Genomic DNA, 21,025 nt, shown 5'->3' on the forward strand with positions numbered 1-21,025 from the left:
GGGGGGGGGGGGGCGGTGGTTGTCGTGGAGTGAAGGGGAGAGAAAATAATAAGAATCATGGATATGTACCGGGAACATTGAAGTAGCAAAGGATTTACCTCATTAATAATTCCATCACCCCCAACACAAATGATTCCTGAAAATAAAAAATTATAAATGCGCAAAAGCTATAAAGATGACAAAGAAAATCAGAAAGCATAAGGAAAACCAAAAATAAGCAATGTGATTTGATATTGGATTCTGTAGTAGTACCATCAGGACAAGTGCTAATGTCAACAGTAGAGGCAAGTTTCCTAGCATGACCTGCAGACGTTGTTTTAACTACCTCCACTTTGAAACCTGCAAGCTGTCACAGTTCACAGCTACAATATGAATATAAATATGACCACAAGCTCTGGAAGAGTGCATTAACACTATCAAGATTAGAGAAGCAGGCCAACTCTACCACTGAGTTCAAATATACAAAGAGGAATTATAAATACTTATTTCCTATTAGATAGCTACATCAATGGGTGACATACAACAGCTCAGTTTAAGAGTCGTATCCATCAAATAAAAATAATACTTCTCCTGACTACCAAAAGGCACTATAATCAATATATAGGGAAAGCTAACAGAATATACATCATACCTTAAATATAGGTTCAACGACGTTGTGAAAAACCTTACTTGAACGGCCACGTCCAGATCGTGGATTTAATATAACAAGCATTTTTGGCGGCTTCTTACATTTGAAAATTAATTCAGGAGGAGTATCAATTGGAATTAATTCTGAAGAAGCCTGCTTTTTAGAAGATAGCAACGGATGAGGCAAGCAATTCACATAACACTGCTGTTCAGCAAAGCCCCCAACCCACTGAACTGCCTCTTCTATGCTAGAAGCCGAGAATCGAAAGTCCTTACGGCTTCTGCGAGGCTTTATAAAACATGAAAGGCCACAAGAACCCTTTTTCAAGGGATAAGAATGCACGGTGAAATGTCTGAGACCAACGTTGTATGAAACCTGTGCAAGAAAACAAAAACATTATTGTTTCCTACTTCATTCCAAAGAGGGAAAGGCAGACTTGTGATTTGTAGCTGTTGTAACATTCAGCTATAGAAGGAGGAAGTTCTTACTGAGATGACATCATCAAGATGCAGCATGTGAGAACCCCAAATTAAAGCCTTACTGGTAAGCTTGCCAGCAACAGCTTCCTGGTTGGGAATATCAGCAGAGGAGGAGGTGGTTTGTTGTGCATCAGTAGAAGTAGTGTTTATACTGCTGGTTTTTCTTTTGTCCAACACTAATTTTCCGGTGAAGACGACATAACCCAACAGATCAGACTTTTCATCTCCAGCAGCAGAAGCCGGAATGTCAATCCTGTGCTCGAAGGTCTTTAGTGTGTTGGGATCATCAGTGGAGGCAGGGGTTGGAGTCTTGGAAGCCTTGATCTTCTGTCGCTTCTGTTTCTCAGGGAAGACAATTGGGGAGGAGTGTTGGCCCCCAGTTGCAGTAGCTATCTGGGAGCACAATCCCAGTCGCCTGAGAGACTGCTGGGGCGTCGTTACTCTCAAACTGTTCTTGGAAACACTCCCACTCTTCTGCATATTATTTATCTTTCTTTTCTTCTTACTTTTCCTTGTAAAACCAGAATTATTATTCTGCTTATGAATTGCAAAAGGGGGGATCGAGAAAACAGACGAAAGATGTGTTGTTAGTAGGGATAGGTGAGCGGCAGCAGCTGGAGAGGAGGTTTCAATCCCAATTCTAACAGTGAAACGTTGATTACACAGTAACTGCGGCATAAAAATGACTAGATCAACCACCCTGCATATATATTGTTTCGAATTAGAGGTCTTCATCAAAAATGGATTCATTGAGGACAAGTCGCCATTTCTACAACTGGGACCGGAATCCTCAACAAGTCGAAAAATAATTACAATCCTATTACAATTACAATTACACTTACAATTACAACAATATAAGATATGAAAAATAATCGAGACTCAATCCGCTGGAATTGAGGAAAAGGAAGAAGGGGGCGACTTACGAGCTGAGCTGCAGGTCCGTCTTGTTGCTCAGCCGAGGTGGAGATGGCGATCCTTCGGAATACAAAGTCGCACACTCAATCAGACCTGAACAGGAAAATCAGCCCGCTTTCCTCTTCTTCAGTCAGTCCGCGTCGGGGTCGGCCCTCAATTATCAGTTTTTCCTCTCTTTTTCTATTCACCGGGTAATGGACAGGAACTGAAACGGAGCTAGCTCCCCTATAATCTTAGGGAGTCGTTCTATTTGGACCAGTTGGTCGTGCAAGTTTTTCTATTTTGTACTTTGGGTGTTTGGACTCTCACACATTTTTTTGATAATTTATGTCTATTAATCTTTTAAAATTCATTCGATCCGACAATTAAAAATTAAAAATAAGTGTGAGAAGTAAAATAGGATATGTGGATATCACATCCTTGTACTTTTTCTTTTGATATTAATAATTTTTTTATTTTAACGACACACTTTTTATCATAAATAATTTTGAAATTGGTCTAATTCATCATTTGATCATTTCACTGAAAAATCAATCCAAATCATTTTTAGATTTAACTACCGTATATCAATGTAGTCTCTCGTCAAATTCATTAAATTTTCTATGCTGGGCTACCATACAAGAACTACACATAACTAATAATTTTGTGCCACATAGAGAGTATAAAAAACACTCTTGAAAATTAAAAAAAAAAAGTAGAAACCAAATAAGAAATTAACAACCTTCCCTCCAAATACTAGTTTTCTCATTTACATTTAGCATGCAATGACTGGTTGGGTGAAATGGCAGACAAATTGCAGAGAGGCAAACAATCGTTTCACTGTTTGATTTCTCTTCTGAAAAAGTTCATTGCCATTAAGGAATATAGTCTTCGTCTATTTGTTTGATTAGTTCAATGACCAAATGTTGTTTAATTTGCTTAATATTTTTACAAGGGTGTTCGTTTTAACATTGCAGAGTGGGTCCAAATGAACGGTTAAAGTCTCATTAACCTACCGGTCAGTTAGTTTTTAATTTAAACGACACGCCGCAGACACGAAATCGATAAAAATTCATAAATATAAAGTCAGTTAATTAATAATTAAAAGGAAACTAAAATAGGGTCAAATTAATCTCTTATAAAAAGAACTTTTTTTAAAATATATATATTATTATAAGAAGAGAGGAGAGAGTTCAAACTATTACAATAATTTGGAGAAATGACACTTTCAAATCCAAGACGCATAAGTAAAAACACAACACTCTATCAACTAAGCTAAATAAACAATTTGATCTCATCCCGCCTATCATTTTGATTGTCTAGTTTATAAACCTGCAAAAATATGGAGTGGTGAACTTTAACAACTCAATATGGACATTCCTTATTAAAAAAATACCCAATATATACATGAACATTAATTGACAAAACTAAATTAAATGTCATGTAACACATAATTCAATTATAACATGTTATCAATAATCAACTATATGGGTTATATTTCATAATGCAACTAATTAACTTCAATTACTCAACTTGTTAATCTATATAATAGAACAAGTAGACATGTATTTTCCATACCATGCATTTGACCACTGCAGTGGTTGTGTGAAAGCTCTGTTATATAAACCAACACTTGTAAGTCAATCATTCCAATTTTTTTCTTTTGTTAGTCATCTTTCTTTAACTTCTTGTATCCAACTCCAAAATACCCGATAAAAATCTTGTGTACTTTAGGCTAACTTGAGACCTGGTACCTAACAAAAGTTAAACTCAACTACACAAAAGATTCTTTCAAATTATCTCAATTCCATAATTTCGAACTATTATCTCAACTCCATAATTCCAAACAACTATCTCAAATGAGTGATTCACAAATTTGTCTCATTTTTATCTTTAACATATATCACAATATGATGCAAGACAGAACGTTCTCAAGGAGACGAGAGATAAATGACCTGAGATTAATTCAATCAGGGGCAATGGAGTTCGCTCACGTCGCTAATCGTGGATTCTCTCACACAACCAAGCATTTTAGAAGGCGAAATCACTCTCTTCAAATGCTCAAGGAAAATAATACTTTAATTCATTCCAGTCTCCTTTCTCAAGGGTTTAATACATATATTTATAACAAATACAACACAACGAAACTCTAGTCCGAATTGGACTTTTGCTCTACCCAAAAATATTTAAAATGTTCTTATATGACTACTTAATTATTTGTGTTGCTCTAAAACTCAATTAAATATATTTGATGAATCCAATACACATGAGACTCTTGATAGATTCCAATACATGCATGAGAGATTTGGTTACAACATCAATCAGAGTGATTTCTCCTTCTAAAATCAAGCATTTGGCTTGGTCGTGTGAGAGAATCCACGATTAGCAATGTGAGAGAGCTTCGTTGCCCTAGTTGAGCGAATCCCAGGTCATTTATCCCTCGTCTCCTCGAGAATGTTCTGTCTTGCATCAAGTGGTATCAGAGCAGGTTTTCCACTGCATTAGAAGATCGTGGCTAATATTTTTCATCCATTTGAACATCAAATAATTGAAGAGATTAGCTTGGTTGATTGGAATTCTCCACCAGTTTATGACAAGTATGTTGATGACGACATGGAAGAGATTAAGAGGATACATCGACATCTCACCAATCAAATTTCTCGCATCGAAAATCGACGACGAGGCGTTGTAGCTTCCGAAGTGGAGGGAGGCATTTGTTTGCAATGTGTTGACCTTTTTCATGATAACACTATATGGTTTGAGTCAACTGAAGAAAGAGATTTTTGTTCAGCATTTTACCATGAAGTGGCACAAGATACGGTTAGTTTGGATTATCTTAGTTCAAACTATGGGTGTGAAAATATTGAGGCTTCATCTTTAATTCATTTGAGTATGCCTCCCTTATTTGATCGTTGCTTGAGTAATTGTGAAATTTGTGACGGGTTTAACTTGAGTAATAACAAAAGTTTCGGTGGGAGAGAAGAAGGGTTTTCATCTCTCGAATCTTTGAAGGAAGTCGGTGACATTACTGAAGTGGGAGATATCAAATTCCAAGATATTGTTGATATGAAGGAAGATGTTATTTATGAATACGTTGATTTTATTGGTTTTGATATTTTTAATTGGAAGGCTTCTCAAGTTTTAGTTGATTTAGTCAATCAAATGAAGATTGATATCAGTTGGATTGCAAGATTTTTCATGGAGCATGAATTTACCACTTCAAGAAAAAGAAAATATTCCAAGTACTTGTTCGCATGGAAAGGTAAAAATCAGTTTCAAGATTATAACGGAGTCGACAAATATTTAAACTCAAGGACAAGTTTCTTCAGAGAAGAGGAGAATGTTGCAATAACCAAATCTCACATGCATGTATTGGAATCTACCAAGAGTCTCATGCGTATTGGATTCATCAAATATATTTAATTGAGTTTTAGAGCAACACAAATAATTAAGTAGTCATATAAGAACATTTTAAATATTTTTGGGTAGAGCAAAAGTCCAATTTGGACTAGAGTTTCATTGTGTTGTATTCCTTATAAATATATGTATTAAACCCTTGAGAAAGGAGACTGGAATGAATTAAAAAATTAGTTTCCTTGAGCATTTGAAGAGAAATCAAGCGTTTGCCTTGGTCGTGTGAGAGAATCCACGATTAGCTGGTTGAGCGAATCACAGGTCATCTATCCCTCATCTCCTTAAAAACGTTCTGTCCTGCATCACAATATATTCTCAACGAATAACATTCTAGCATGAGAATCAAGGGTGGGCAGCTAACCACTCAGCCCTGGAAAATTCTCATACAAAGAGCAGTTTTTCTCACCCATGGATTCAAGGAGGAAGAAGAAATTTATAAAAAAAAATAACCCTTGTACCATAACAACCTCGTTTGGTCCTTATAACTCATGTTTTTCAAAAAACGAGATGTGTTGCTTAAAAAACAAAGCAACAGCATGTTGTTCCTTCAAGATTTCAGATCCCTCCTTTGACTCGATGGCAACAACCATTTTTTCCATATTTCTCCCATTCAAACCCTATTGTACTTTATCAACGCTCAAAATTATCCATTTTCACTTTCTTTCTTAATCACTTTGACGCCTCTAATGCTAAGATCCACCCACCAATAAAGAAATATAGATAAGAACAAGTATATATAAAGAAATATAGATAAGAACAAGTATATATTTTTAACTTAAATCCTTAATTTCATAGTTTCAATATGTATTTCTATTTTTGTATAATTCCCATTGTTACTTGTTAGTTTCTAAAGTTTTTTTGGATGGTGAATTGGTGGTTATTTTGATTTGTGATTTAGTAGAATATGATTAGAGATTTGGATAGTATGGTTATTGTGATTTTGTGATGTTAAAGATATATTATTAACTTGAATTTTTTCATGAATTGATAGTGAATTTGAATTGTGATTGATTGATTGATAGTCAATTTTAAATGTCTTGGTACAATCACTTGTAAGCTTATGTATTTTGCCCATTCAATACTAAATTTCTAGATTTGCCCCTAATGAGCGTGGAAGTGCTGCATCGGTTGAATAAGAGGGGCGACGAAATACTTGCAGCGGTTAAGAGCAGGGGCGTGGAGGTGGAGAATGACTGGGTGGTAAGAGGTAGGATATGATGTAGCTAGGAGAGGAGCCGCAAAAAAGGAATTGTGAATAATGCAGCAAGTAAAAGAAGTTGTCAATATTACGTTTAAAAATGAGAAAAATAGAACACATTCGGGTAATCGAAAAGAAATAACCAAGATAAATCAACATAAAAAATTAAAAAAAAAGTAACGTGGTTCGGTTATATGTGCCTACGTCCACGGGACAACAACAACAATCTTTCACTATATCAATAATGAGTACAATAAATAATCTTATCTAGCCTTTAAAATTAAGACTTGACGAAAAACTTGAAAGAACAAGAAGAAGAAATACATTCTTATCTCTTTTCTTTTCCCTAGCACACATTTTGCCCTTCTCTCACTCTGACTCCTTGAGTGGTATCCAACTTATTGTTTTGCTCCAATTCAAAAATACTACAATAGCCTATTTATATAGACATAATAACGATCTTCTTCAATAAGGATTACTAATCTTAAGTGGAATTTAGTTATGAATCCTTCTCTAATTGAGGAACCAAATCCAATTGGAAAACAACTTCAGGTAAACAATTTAAATTGGGTAAACAACTTCAATTGGGAAACAGCTCCAATTGGGAAAACAACTCCAATTCGAAGAACAACTCCAAATAAAGAAACCACTCCAATTGGGAAAACAAATAAATCCTCCAAGACTATAATTCCTAATAAACTTATGTCAACTCATCATAGGATGGAAAAACCTACCAATTTCTCCTTCCAGACCATTAGAAAGGTATACCAAAATAGGATTGCTCATCTTGATCAAATTCCCATTGATAGAGATTTCTCATAACTAGGCTCCCTCTGATTAAACTACTTGTAACCAGACTCCCCCTAATTGAACTACTCATGGTAGATTCCCCATGATCAAACTACTTATAACCAAGCACCTCCTGATCAAACTACTCATAACTAGGCTTCCCCTGGTCGAACTACTCATGACCAGACTCCCTTTAATCAAACTTCTCTTTGACCAAGTTCCTACTTCTCTTAACCAAGCTTCCTTGATCGAAGTACCCATGACTCGACCTTCCATCGAACACCTCTTGACCAAACTTCTCTTGACTAGACTCCCTTTGATCGAAGTACCCATGACCAAACTCCCATGATTGAACATCTCATCTTCATTGGCAAAGGAAATTATAGACTTCTTTACCATAAAACATCGCTCATCTTCATCTTGATCCAATCACCATCAGATATATTGGTTGCTGTCTCTTAACACCTTCAATAAAGCTTGTCCTCCATTCTTGATTTTTGTGTAACCCCATTTGAGTTGTGTGGTGTCTCTCATTATCTCATAGTAAGGGTCGATATGCACAGTTGCAGAAAGAAGCGTTATTGGTAAATTGCAGATTGACCTTTAAATGAAGTGCTTTTTAGTAATTACTCAATAGTTGTGGTTATATCAGATTGGCCTAGATAGAAGGGTCTACTTTAGAAAATTTTTACTGTGACAGAAATATGGGTGGTACACCACATGTTTTTATAGAAGTGATGGAAAATTTTATATTTTAAGTTAGAGAAGTGTTATTGGCATTCCAAAAATCTCATTCTACACTCCTCACAAGGGTATTTTTCTTTCCAAATATAGAAAGTTTGGAATGTAGAATGAGATTTTTGGAGTGTCAATAACAATTCCCTTAAGTTATTAACGTTTTAACACACATATCTCACCATTTATATAATGACACGAAATGACACCGTGTATTGGTCACATTGAAAAATCTCTCTACTTTAACCAAATTCGAAGAATTTTCGTGTGGGGCATGGGGTTTGGAGAGCGAGTTGAGAAAAAAGAAAGCAAAAGAAAGACTGGGTGTGCGTTCACGGAGAGGGATTTACTAGATAAGTGGAAGATAGATGGACACAGGAGCAATGAGTATCGCAACAGTGGCAGCCGCCGCCTCTTCATCCCTGAGCGCAGTAGCAGATGTGGGACAGATGAAATCGTTCTCATTTTCTTTCCCTTCTTGTTGGGCAGTTTCTTTTTCACATCACAAACTCACTCCCACCCCTCCTGCCCACTGCCCGCGGAGGAGGAAATTAAGTAGAAGGGTAATTTGCGAGGTCGCTGCCGCCGATGTATCTCCATCAACATCATCAGATGAAGCCACCGCCGCCGCAGCCTCCTCCAAGATCGGATCTAGGGTTACAGTGAAGGTGCCTCTGAAGGTGTACCACGTGCCCAGAGTTCCGGAGGTAGACATTACTGGCATGGAAGGTGAGCTGAAGCAGTACGTTGGGCTGTGGAAGGGCAAGCGGATTTCAGCCAATCTCCCTTATAAGGTGCAGTTCGTCGTCGACGTTCAAGGCCGTGGCGCAGTTAAGTTCTTCGCCCATCTCAAGGAGGACGAGTTCGAATATCTTTAATCAGTTTTGGTATCATTCTCTCTCTCACCTCACACATTATATATCAAATAAATTATAGTTATATTTGTAATTATAATTGTAATAGCAGTTAGTTCTGTCTCGTTTCAAAGAAACTGCAACTGCACTTGATTGTACGTATTTAATCACATTCACATGGATCAGTCTGATCTATTATTATTTCTCGAGCATTGAGCAATCTGCAGTTTTCTTGTTGGTTAGCCTGCCTAACCTCCTCACCTCCTGCTAGATAAAAGTTGCATTCGCATTGATGCAGCTTCTGACAAAAATTTGTTGCGAATGAAATAATAGCAACAAATTTCATTCGCAACAAGAAGTTGAAACAGATTGTTTTGCCTCCTTGTTTCATTTCAAAGGCACAGAGACTATTGTTGTTCATCAATCGATTGCCTTAGTTTTTCTTAATAATTGAACTAATGATTGTTAAGATGGAGAACACTCCAGTTTGGTTCAAGCTTAGGCCATGTTTGAGCATTAATCTTTGAGCTTAAACTCCGTGCAACTTATACAAAGTCCAATCTGGAGAAGGGCCAGATCTGGAGTGGTGACAACTGACGAGCTTATAGCTTATCATTGTCTAAAACCAGCTATGAGAACCCCAGACTAAATAATTTAATAAACGGTTACTCTTTTTTTTTTCTTTTTTTTTTTTTTTTGCCACTACGGTTCATACTAAAGTAATGCTGTCTCGGGGGACTTGGAATGTTAATGGAAGCTGCTTTCTAATCCATAGGCGCCTCCACCCAAATTATACATTGTTCAGTGTTTTCTGCGTATGCATTTCAACTACCTCGCTTAAGAGTTAAGTGCCTGCCTTTATTGGTTCACTGTTCTGCATATGCATTTCACCTTCCAATCGCTTACGTTTTGAAAACAAGAGATCATATTCGCAACTAAATGCAGCACTCTTTGTTTTCCAAAAAAAAAAATGCAGCACTCTTTTATAAAAGAGTTTCAATATTTTAATCTTAAATGTACACTCTTATAATTTTTCAATTTTTTTCTAATCTTAAATGTACTCATTTTAAATATACCAATTTATTATATGTAAAATGTACAATTTTTTAACATAAAATGTACCCATTTTTTATATAAAATCCATTCAATTTTTTTTCTAATTCATTTTTTTAACTTATATGAGTACATTCTATTTCGTTAATTTGAGAATGTATCCATGCTAAGTTTAATAGAAGAAATTTAATAATGTTATTAAACCTTTTTTTTTTTTTTTTTTTTTGAAAAATGTACTCATGTTTTCATACAATAATTTTTTTTGTTAGTTTTGATGAATGTATCCATGTTTAATTGTTTATATATTCAATATTTCTAATCTCATAAATTATAGGTTTTATTTAAAATCTCATTAATATAAACAACTATAAATTTTAATTTTTAATTTAAAAATACAAAAACCTACATAAAAATACATTGTCACATTAATGTCAAGGACTTAAAAAACTAAAAAGTAAAAACCACCAAAGTTTCAATCAAAGAACATTGGTAGTTAGGGACCGCATCCGAAGTCTCTTTTTATATAATTTTAATTAGTTGTTGTCCACATGGCACAAATTTGACATCATTATCAATAAAAATTTGGGACACACAGTTAAAACATTATTATTTATGATCAAATTGACGAATTGACTAACAAATGTATGACATTACTTTGTGTATGACATTGCAGTGTTTAAAAGACACAATATGAGATTGCCATTGTAGGCAAACTTGAGAGTGCAAAATATAATTTACCAATATATAATTGTTAATGCGGCCAAAGGTTACAATTTGATGCTCAGATTAACCCATAAAAAAAGAAGATACGATTGGATGCTGCCAAGTTGGGTTACGAGTGAAACGGAGTGGAGCGATCTCCACTGAGTAGAGTGACACGTCGTCAATTAGCCTCTCGTTTTAGTTAATAGTTTAGAGTTAGCTTGTACCAGTTCTCCACTTAGGATTAATGTACAATCAGGGACTGCCCGAGCCTGCCAGGCCACACAACACAGAGAGCATTGAACCATCAGGGCGGTGTTGCAAGAGAGAGGAGGGGTTCACAACTCCAAAATGCACAAACTCCCTCCAAACTGCACTTTCACTATGCACACTTTTTCAGTCAAGAAATTTCCTGAAGAGCTAAACTCAACTCCTGTGCAGACTTTGCAATTGATCCTCCTCTTCTATGGGTAAAAAAGAACGCACAAAAGAGTATTGACATCTCCAGCATAATTAATTAAATGAGGGGAAAAAACCCCTGTATTGAAGCAAACTAAAGAAAAACAGGCACCTGGTAAGAGCAGGCAAACTGCATTTGACCTTTTCAAGCTCCATAAAACAGATGTTGCAACGCTCCAGCCTAGGATAACCATTTCAAAAAGATAGCCACCTCAAAGCTGATCATGCTTAAATCTAGATATAAGGTAAAGAAAAATGTATATCAGAACAATAAAAAGCATACCTTTTCTCGGCTTCAATATCAATGCCAACAGATGATGATGCAGATATTGCTGAATAGATCACAGAACCAAATACTCTAACCAACTTGAGCAGCATGTCCAAAGAAATGCCTAAATGCCTGAATAAAGATCAGGCCCGTCAAATAATGAGTATCAAAATTGCAGATGAAAGATCCCGAGCACAAAACCTAGTAAAGAATGGCTGTGAATTTATTTGCTAATCAGGAATGTTATTATTGCCTATCCAATTCAGCTTGACTACTACAAGGGGTCTGTTATTCTACCACAAAGCAACCAGACCCAGGATCCTAAATATTCTTCACCCAGGTAACATCCATCCTTCACCGGAAAATTGCTATTAGAGGCCCCTCTTTCACAGCCACCAACACCCTACCCCGCCTTTTTTTTCTTGATTTCATAAACAATTGTTCTCGTTAGTGAAATTTTATGGGCAATAGATGGCATGTCACAATTTCATTCATATCAAACCTGTGAATATGGTGCCCGTAGTGCACCAGAAATCCACATGCCATTCCATTTTAAGGGGAAAAAAAAAATGTGGTGGCAAAGCATCACTCCTAAAAGAAATGATTGAAAATAAATCACTTCAAAAGCACAAAGCATATTTAGTTGAAAGAAATATTAGACTGGTTTCCCAGAGGACAACTTGCACCAGCTTTTCCAATTTCAAACCCAAAAGTGCGACACGCTCAGAAATCCACAGAAAATTATAACATAACAAATGAATGGATGATACTTCTATGTGTATGCATAGCACTTTAGAAAACATTGGGGAGCAGAGGACACCTATGACATAGTGAGCCCCCTTATGCGATAACAAAAGAAAAAGACAACAAGTAAAATGGGGAATGTATCCCATAACTCGGATATAACAGAGGAAAATCAAAGCACAAATGTATTACTTATGTGCAGCTGATCATAACTAAAACTCAAAATGAATATATAAAGAAGAAAAGTTTCTGGAAGCTGTTTAATGTCATTAAGATTCTAGAAGGCCCACTACCTGAATCCGCGACAAAGACCCCAAATAAATAAAAAGCGAAAAAAGGAAGATACTGCTAAAACTTCTTACCTATCCATGTTACTTTCTAGAAGGCCAGTGAGGAGTGGCAGAAGACAAGTGCATATATCCAGCGTGACAATATCAAATTTTTCTGTCATAATGCCAACTACGTCTGCAATGACCTGGATTAAAAGCACAAACATTATACAGAAACTTTAATTCTATACAATAACTAAAAGGGATGATTGCTCCACATTCAATAGTATCTAGAAATTGAGGGCTCAAGAAAAACATTAGTTCTATACTTACAGCATGATCAGCCATCTTCTCCATTGCACCAAGGACTGCCTTAACATCATTCCTTTCCCAATATCTATAGACTACCTGCAAAGGGCTACCAATAACATTCATGAATTTATTAGGTGATAGTTAAATGTATTCTGTCAGCAAATTGTCACTATTATTATTGTAACTGAGCACTGATTGGTAGTTCCTCATTGCAGCTCAGCCATTCTTATATAACCTCCTACACGGAACCATTAGTTTGAAACCTATCCCAAACCCTAGGCCCCTATCTATCCCCAACCTTATCTGCCATTCAAAACACTACTAGCATAAAAAAAAATAATAAAAATAAACACTGAAATAACTGCTATTAAAAAAACATTCAAAAGATCTTGCATTTCTGTGGCTACAAAGATGCAAACAGAAAAATAAAGCTCAAGAAATTCTATAGAAGGAAGAAAGATGGAATACAATGAATTATTGAAAGATAGTTGATCTAAGCTTTATTGACAACCCCAATTAACAAGCATTGAGCTCCCATCAACTTACCAACGCCCAAAATTCATTTAAAGAAAGAAAAGATGCATATAGAAAACAATAGCACCACATAAACACTTAAAAATAGTCTCAAAACCAATAAATATAACCTGTAATTTGGCAAGACGAGATTGCATGGAGCCAACAAATAGATTGTGTTTTTCCAGGACATCTGCAATAGCATCCTCATCACTAGCAGTCACTGTTTCTTTTTCAGTAGATGTAGGATAACCTCGTTGCTTAAACTTCAAACAAAAAGAAGATGGCATAGGTTACAAATTTTGTCCAGTAAAACGGAACACCATCCAGAAGCTATCATGAGAAAATGATCAATCTTATACAGTTCCATGGTCTCTACTACAGTGCTCTATCCATGGTTTCTAGTCAGTCCTCATATCATGACATTATGGGGAAAGAAAAGTACATTGAGAATTGGGCAATCAATTTGCAATTAAATTATCTCATGGTTAATGTCATTCTTTGAAAAATGACAGAATATTCCCATGTCATTTTCTTAAGTACAATATGTGATGTGTATCAAGAAAGAAAGATGGCACCAAAAGGCAGAACATAGATGTGGCCATACCGCAATTAAAGGGATAATGTTTGGTGCAGATGCTGTTCCCATGGTACCATTGGAAGTAGGTCCCTCGTAGTTAGAATTTCTCTCTCTTTTCTCCCAATTTACAGCGATTGAGCGCATTCTCCCTAGATATACCATACAGAGCTTGGGTCATACTTCACTAGACTAGTCTTATAAATGACGCACAAGCAAAAACACTATACCTCCTCTTTGACCTTCAGCAAAATGTGCATCTCTAATCACCTTGTGCCCTGGAGCCTCATCTTAATAACAAAAAAGAAACAAAAGTGAAAAAAAATAGAAGCTTAAGGTTTGACAATGACACTCGGTCTCAAAGGTATGAAAAAGATAGACAAACCCACATGTACAATGCCATCAGTCATTAAGGAAAACATTACAGATAATATAGAATAAAATACTATACAATAGAGAAACCAAACTAAAACACCTGGGAAATGACGGCAATGAATATGCAAAACATACACAAGTTCTTATAACAGCCATTAAGACTGCGCATATGGAGAATCCATTTTCAGAGTAAGGAATTTTCCCAGTCCCTTGGTTGGCAATACCATCCACAAAGGGTTACTTGCTTATTTTGGTTTTCATGATCAGCCGTCCATCTGCTTGCTTTCACACTAGTGACAATTCCTTTCTTTGCGTGACTATCTGATAAAAACCTATGTGGAGTATTGATTATCAATCATTTGAGGAAATGAGATGCTTGTGGTTCTACTGTATGCTTGGTTCATTCTACCAGCCTTGTACAACCTTCACAACTGATTATGAAAACTGTTTTATTTCCAAGATAATACTAGAAACCTATAAGGCTATAACATTATTTTGGTACCACAAAACAATTATTTAAGTAAGGGGTCAGGCAGAGGGGAGGGCGACCTCCCCAATTCACACACACGAAGGTTTGAGCAGCTGATATTATAAATTTAATATTTACAATATTCTGCCCATAAAGATATTTAAAATATCAATATAATCTCCAGTGTTCACACATTGAAGGCTTGTGTAGCAGAGACTAGAAAATCATCAGACTTACGATAGTATGGCTCATTTATAGACATGTCAATGATGTATAAACATCTTCAAAACAACCACCCCAAGAATCAAGATCCAAAATTAGACTAAATGACAATATATTGAATATATTGGATATGAGTGGAAAGCGTGCTACCAAGATTAGATACATACAACTTTCATGCTGGTAACTTGCAGTCGGCTCCATCATTGAACTTGTTTCAAGCTTCCCAGGCCCAAAACATATATCATCCTTTGTGTTTTTTTCAGCATGTATTTCCCGAGTTGAATTTATAACTGTTGAGAAGCCATTCTTATCTGCCGCACTGCTTAATTCAATAGCCTTAGAAGCAGGGGATTCAGACACTGAAGACACAGCTGGCTTATCCACTTCTTCTCTGTTATTGGACAACTTCCGGAGATCAGTTGCCTTTGACTGCAAAGAAAACGCCAGTGGTCTTCCAGCAATGCCGACCTCTTTTCTAGATTCAGCTGACAGCTCTGACCTCATACTAGTTCTTGGCACAATTACAGGTATGACATCAGACTTGTTAAATGTTGGAATATTAGCTGTTGAATGGGTCTTAGTAGAACTCCTCTTCAGGGTTGTTACAGTAGGAACTGCCACTGAACTAGCCGCAATAGTTTTTGGACTGGAATTCAAATTGATCCTTTGAGGAGTAACAGGAAAACTTCCTGTGGCTTCATTCAGAGGATAATCATCAGGCATTAAAAAGTCAACATCAGAATGAAGTAATAACATAAGAAATGTAACCAAGCTAAGGTAAGATCTGTGATAAAAAAAAATCTGAGAATCTCAGTGACACAGCAAAAATTAAAAATTAAAAAGGCTAATAGTTTGCCTACATGCAATAATTTTTGGCTCCTTAACGAGATCTGAATTCTGAGAAACTGATAACCTTCCAAGAGACTTTGTTTCCTTCACTAAAGAATCTGAATTTTGAGAAATAGATAACCGGCCCAAACTAGATTTGGCAGCATTTTCATTGAGCACGGAGAGATTCCCACCAGACAATGATTTAGATTCTGAGTGCTCACTCAATCTGCTGGCATTACCAATTGCATACGGTTCTATGCGCTATACCAAGCAACAGATAAGTTTGAAATCAATAGTTAATAGCACCAGGGCTAGAAACCAAGAAAACACTCCAAGAACAAAGATAAACTGAATAATACCGAGATGTCTACAACCCACACTCCAACACAACTCTGATTGTATGAGCATCCAAGAAGCTTTCCCTCATGAACAGTAAGATCTGACAATCGAGACCATCCCACCTCCACAGCATCATGGCATCTTATTGGCTCCCACGAGAAAACCTACATAGTAAAATTATAAGTATGCATACCTGATAATCCTGATTATTATGAAGGATTATATGAGCTTACCTTTAAACTTTCATGCAATCCACAGAGTAGGGCTCTCCCATCCGGGCTAAAAGTCAAAGAACGCACTCCAGTTGTCTGTTAGAAACTAGAAATGAGATAGATAATCTCCTTGTAGAAAGAAAATCATGAGAATCTTAATTTCTTGGCAATATGGACCAATACTTTTACTAATTAAGAGCCAAGAGCAGTATTCATGAGGTACACAGGTACCTCAGGTCCAGCTGAGCCAATTAGCTCAAAGGTTTCGAGGTCCCAAAATTTGACTGTCCTATCCGCTGAACCTGAAAGGAAGTGAGGAAGGGAGAAGAAAGCAATATATGTGAAATACTGTACAAGGACAGATGTGCAGTGTAAATGATTACAGATTACCAGAGTTTACAGTTCACATGCTGGAATAAAGCTGAAGTAATAAGCACTTTACATGATTTGAGCAGCATGTTATGCACATTTATTGATAATTGAAACAAACCACACAACTTTGAAATGACACTATTATTGTTACTTTCGTAACCGACATTGACAGCAGCAAAAGAGCCACTCTAAGAAATGAAGCAGCTACTATAGACAGATCGACTCGCAAGTTCCCATTAAAATAGGATACATACATGAAAATTCACTTGTCAGTCATTGGTGTTTTGGGGAATCTCGAAGACGTCAAGGTCAGAACATGGTAAAATATGTACATGACTTTTCTATGGGTAGAGTTTAAGGCGATCAATAAAGTAAAATCAGCACTGATATTGAAATTTCAGACATACAAATCTACGTTTGGAAAGGAAAAATGTGTCAAAAATAGAAAAACTCAACAATTTTCTTTAACAAAAATATTAACAACAAAGCCTTATCCCACTAAAAGTGGGGTCGGCTATATGAATCCTAAAATGCCACTGTGCTCGGTTTTGCGCCAAATCTTCCATTAGCTCCAACTACTCCATGTTTTTTCTTAAAGTCTCTTCCTTCATCCCTTTTGCCTTGAGCCTCTATCTCATAATTGCATTTTCTAACTGGAGCATCTGTAGGTCTTCGGTTCACATATCCAAACCACCTTAACCGATTTTCTCTCATCTTATCTTCAATTGTGGCCACTCCTACTTTACCTTGGATATCCTCATTTTGGATCATGTCCTTTCTCGTGTGCCCACATATCTACGAAGCATTCTCATCTCCACTACACTCATTTTTTGCACATGGTGATGCTTGACCATCCTACATTCCGTGCCATAAGCATTGTTGGCCTTATTGCCGTCCTATAAAATTTTCCCTTGAGTTTGATCGCACAACACACCCGATGCAGCTTGTATTCTATGGTTGAGTCTCTCTCAGTTAAAAAAGTAATGTGTTTAGGTCTCACAAATTAGTTGCTAGAATTTGTAAGTATATTAATGTGTATCTTTCCGGACTCATGTCCCACCCAATTAGCCTACGGGGACTACTTTGTAAGCTTTTACTGTCAGAGTTAGTAAAAGAATCTTTCTAATTTCTCTATTGGGGTGATTCCAATCATGTCTGGCATGATGCCATGGCCAGAGTGATTCCAGATATCTTCTTATATCCATATGGCTTCTGATTGTCCTACATCAATGAGATTCAAAACCTAGATATATCCAGATATTCCATCTTAAGTCACAGAAAGATATCTCAGAAAGATATTCATATTCCAACTTATATTTATAGATTTTCTTGCCCCATTACACAACACAAAGCAGCAGACACCAGGGTATCCAATGATCAAACTGATCCAGTTAAGAACCAGACTAATAGGTAAACCGATTTCAATAAGAAATGAAAACAGCAGGTAAAACTACTATCCATAGCAAGAAAGATGCAGCCTACAATGAAGCAATGGCCTATGTTGAGCTGTAGGATGACAAAATGGCACTTCAATATATAAACAATAATCCGATACCTCGAGGGACCATCAGAATACACCGAGGATATTGACACCCATACTGTAATATACAGCTAATAACTCCAGCTCAACGCATGACTGATGAGTACAAAAGAAGATCACTAACCTGTTGCTAGCAGAAACTCATGGGGATGAAAGTCTATGCACTGAACCTGGCCCTCATGACACTTGAAATCATGCAGCATCTTTCCAGCAGTCAGGTCCCACAACTGTGAAATAATAGACTTTAGTTTATATGTTGTCTGAAGAAAATGGCAAATGGCATAATTTGTCTAAAGATTACATGTATCAACATCCAAAATAACGGCCAAAGAAAATAGAATTAATTATTTTGCAAGAGAAAAGGAATACTAACCTTCACAGTGTTGTCCTCTCCACAAGAAACAACCCAGCGGCCATCCGGGGTAAATCTGATAGCATTGACCCCTCGTGTATGGCCTTTGTATGTGTGAATACACCCCTTCTTCCTGATATCCCATATTTTGAGATTTGTGTCTAAGGAGCCAGATGCAAAGAACTCCCCAAAAGGATGAAAGTCCACAGATATACAATTGGATCTGTGACCGGTAAGTGTGCGAACAACTACACAAAAAATCACATAGCAAAACCAATAAAAGATATAAAAGACAATTTGACACCATAAAATAGATATCTAAAAAGCTCCAGTACAATTTCGGTTGGGGGTGTTCTCTTGTTTGGAAGAATTTAAATTAAAATATTGCAAAAAAAAAAAAAAAAAAAAAAGAACAAACGGCATACTCTTTGCCTCCTCTAAATCCCAAAGCTTAATTGTCCCACTTGCAGCTCCTGCAGCTACTAAGACCTCTGAAGAATCAAAGCTTACTGAATCAATTCCACTGGTGTGTCCAGACAAACTCTGGGCATGAAGGCACGTTGAGAAGATTAGAATTAATGAAATAACAAATTTGTTCCAAGTTGATAACTATACAATGTCGCTGGAAAACTTGCAGCAGCATCAAATATTAACCTCAAAAGGAGACAGGGAGCGAAGGTTACCAGTAAGGCATTGGGTTTCCCAATGGCCCAGAGATTGACCTTGTGATCTTCTCCGCCGGTGACAAGAACTCTCGAAGATTTTCTGCCAATCTTGAGGCAATTCACAGCTGCAGAATGTGCTACAAATTCCTCTGAGCCACACCACAGGTTAAGGCTAGAACTATGGGAGATATTATTCTGAATCTGATACCCATACATACACACACACACAACAGTGTGTTTAAGTATAAAAAGCAAAATCATAGATTGTGTGTGCGTGCAATCTACAAATGAGGGAGGGAAACTGTAGAGCACATAACGAAATAAATAAACCAAGAGGAGGATACGTAGCTTGTAAGCGCGTTTAGTAGTCATGGGGGAAGAAGAAGAAGAAGAAAAGAGAAACCCTAGCCGCCCTAGGTAAATATAGCAGCAGCACTGACCAAACCAGTCTCCCGCGGTCCACACACTGAAATCAAATCTCAAATCTCAATGTGGTACTGCTGAAAACGTTGAGGACGGTGATGATTCTGGTTCCATTCCGGATCTCGAAGAATTCACTCCGTTCCGTTCCGTAACGTTCAGTGCCTTCACATTTCAAAATTGAAAATTCAAGTACAGAACAAGTTAAGGGATAAAAGAGATTAGATCGGGAGAAGAGAGCGATAGGAAATATGAAGAGTAGAACACAGAGGTACATTACGTTGAGGTTTCTTTCTTTTGTCGCTGTTGCTGCTTCTTCTTCACATTCTCTCAAAGTTGTCACAAAATCTAAAATTACATTTATTGTCAAAGTTGAAATTGAAAATGTACGCGACAGAGAGACAGAAAGACGAAAGACAAAGGTACCGTACAGCAGAGAGTAGTAATTAATTAGTAATTAGAGTATTCTTAAAAGAATTTAGTAGTTACTGTTACCAGAGACTGCGCCTCAGCGAGTATCCCTCTGCTTCCAACTCCAATTTCATTCATTCATTCCCCGGAGCAGACAAGACCAGAGCAGAATAGATTGCTCAAATAAAATGGCAACGGCGGGGCTAGTGGCAGCAGCAGCGCCAATATATAACTAAGTGCACGCAGACGCACTACGACCTTCAGCCGCTTTCCTTTCACGGACCTGGGTATGAATTAGTTAGTTTCAAACGCCGTATTTACAAGATTTAAAATTAAAATCTATTGTATTTTTTTTCTTTTGTTGAAATCTGAATTCTAAACTCTCCAAAAATACAAACTCTGACCCACACCCCACCCGGACCCACCCAAAGTTACAAATGTGACAGTTAAAATTTTTTTTAAATTACTTTTAAGAGCTCAATTAGAGAAAATCTCTCATCTGTCCCCTTTCAATCTTCTTCCTTTCAAATATTTTAAGGAAAATTAAAGAAAAGTTTAAAAAAAATTTAGTTTTAAAGAAAAATGATAAATAAATATATAATAAATAGTATCAAAAAACGGATAAAAATATGATTTTTTGTTAAAAATAAACAGTACCGAAAATGTTTATATTTCGTTAAAACTCCTAATATTTTATGATCTCATTTTGATTTTTTGTCACTTCTATTTTGCTACTAATATCTGTTTACTCATCACCATTTTTTGTCTTGCGCTTCCAAAAACTATATGCGGTCATTTCTCCTGCTAATCCATAAGCTGATATTTGCCTCCTTCCCATTTGGAGGGAAATACTCCTTTTCACTGGCCACATGGTTATAGTTTATATTCAAATGTCATAATCGAAAATGATTATTTTATTTATCATTATT

At 36.5% G+C, this 21,025-nt stretch overlaps 3 protein-coding genes across 5 annotated transcripts; 1 reads left to right on the top strand and 2 right to left on the bottom strand.

Annotated features, from left to right (window-relative positions):
- Positions 1-5: 5 nt before the first annotated feature.
- On the bottom strand, positions 6-2,285 carry LOC125472049 (sphingoid long-chain bases kinase 1; the record flags this gene model as incomplete). Its single annotated transcript, XM_048573095.1, has 5 exons — positions 2,031-2,285; positions 1,117-1,776; positions 632-1,003; positions 253-346; positions 6-136 (listed from the first exon to the last, which is right to left on the bottom strand). Coding segments are annotated over exons 2-5 (1,068 nt in total), but the record flags the coding sequence as incomplete, so codon positions are not given.
- A 6,126-nt stretch (positions 2,286-8,411) lies between these two features.
- LOC103943249 (ferredoxin-thioredoxin reductase, variable chain) lies at positions 8,412-9,197 on the top strand. The gene has a single exon (XM_009353505.3). It carries the CDS (start codon positions 8,506-8,508, stop codon positions 9,013-9,015), a length of 510 nt encoding a protein of 169 aa, XP_009351780.2. The 5' UTR covers positions 8,412-8,505; the 3' UTR covers positions 9,016-9,197.
- Positions 9,198-10,758: 1,561 nt separating this feature from the next.
- On the bottom strand, positions 10,759-20,395 carry LOC125468162 (katanin p80 WD40 repeat-containing subunit B1 homolog KTN80.4). Of its 3 annotated transcripts, none has more exons than XM_048572880.1 (20): positions 20,181-20,395; positions 19,966-20,033; positions 19,610-19,850; positions 19,284-19,414; positions 19,026-19,143; positions 18,622-18,848; positions 18,373-18,475; positions 16,568-16,638; positions 16,358-16,432; positions 16,145-16,288; positions 15,815-16,046; positions 15,122-15,649; positions 14,119-14,178; positions 13,919-14,040; positions 13,443-13,577; positions 12,820-12,894; positions 12,580-12,692; positions 11,489-11,605; positions 11,318-11,386; positions 10,759-11,207 (listed from the first exon to the last, which is right to left on the bottom strand). In XM_048572880.1, the coding sequence occupies exons 3-20, from the start codon at positions 19,635-19,637 to the stop codon at positions 11,147-11,149; spliced, it is 2,409 nt and encodes an 802-aa protein (XP_048428837.1). In that variant the 5' UTR covers positions 19,638-19,850; positions 19,966-20,033; positions 20,181-20,395; the 3' UTR covers positions 10,759-11,146. The 3 variants fall into 3 exon arrangements, 2 of the variants coding, with proteins under 2 accessions (XP_048428837.1, XP_048428836.1); XM_048572879.1 differs by having other exon boundaries at positions 10,759-11,210; XR_007254007.1 differs by lacking the exons at positions 10,759-11,207; positions 11,318-11,386; positions 11,489-11,605 and having other exon boundaries at positions 12,618-12,692; positions 12,820-12,904.
- Positions 20,396-21,025: the final 630 nt, after the last annotated feature.

The sequence above is a fragment of a genome, unplaced genomic scaffold (genome assembly GCF_019419815.1).
Source record: "Pyrus x bretschneideri cultivar Hongxiangsu unplaced genomic scaffold, Pyrus_bretschneideri_v1 Contig63, whole genome shotgun sequence".
Lineage (NCBI taxonomy): Eukaryota > Viridiplantae > Streptophyta > Magnoliopsida > Rosales > Rosaceae > Pyrus > Pyrus x bretschneideri.

Coding starts and splice junctions, on each gene's coding strand:
- LOC103943249 (XM_009353505.3), top strand. CDS start 8,506: ATGGACACAGGAGCAATGAGTATCGCAACAGTGGCAGCCGCCGCCTCT.
- LOC125468162 (XM_048572879.1), bottom strand. CDS start 19,637: ATGACTACTAAACGCGCTTACAAGCTAC. Junction 14,041..14,118: donor TGCTGAAGGTCAAAGAGGAG/GTATAGTGTTTT, acceptor TGGTATATCTAG/GGAGAATGCGCTCAATCGCT. Junction 11,211..11,317: donor AGTTTGCCTGCTCTTACCAG/GTGCCTGTTTTT, acceptor TTTTACCCATAG/AAGAGGAGGATCAATTGCAA.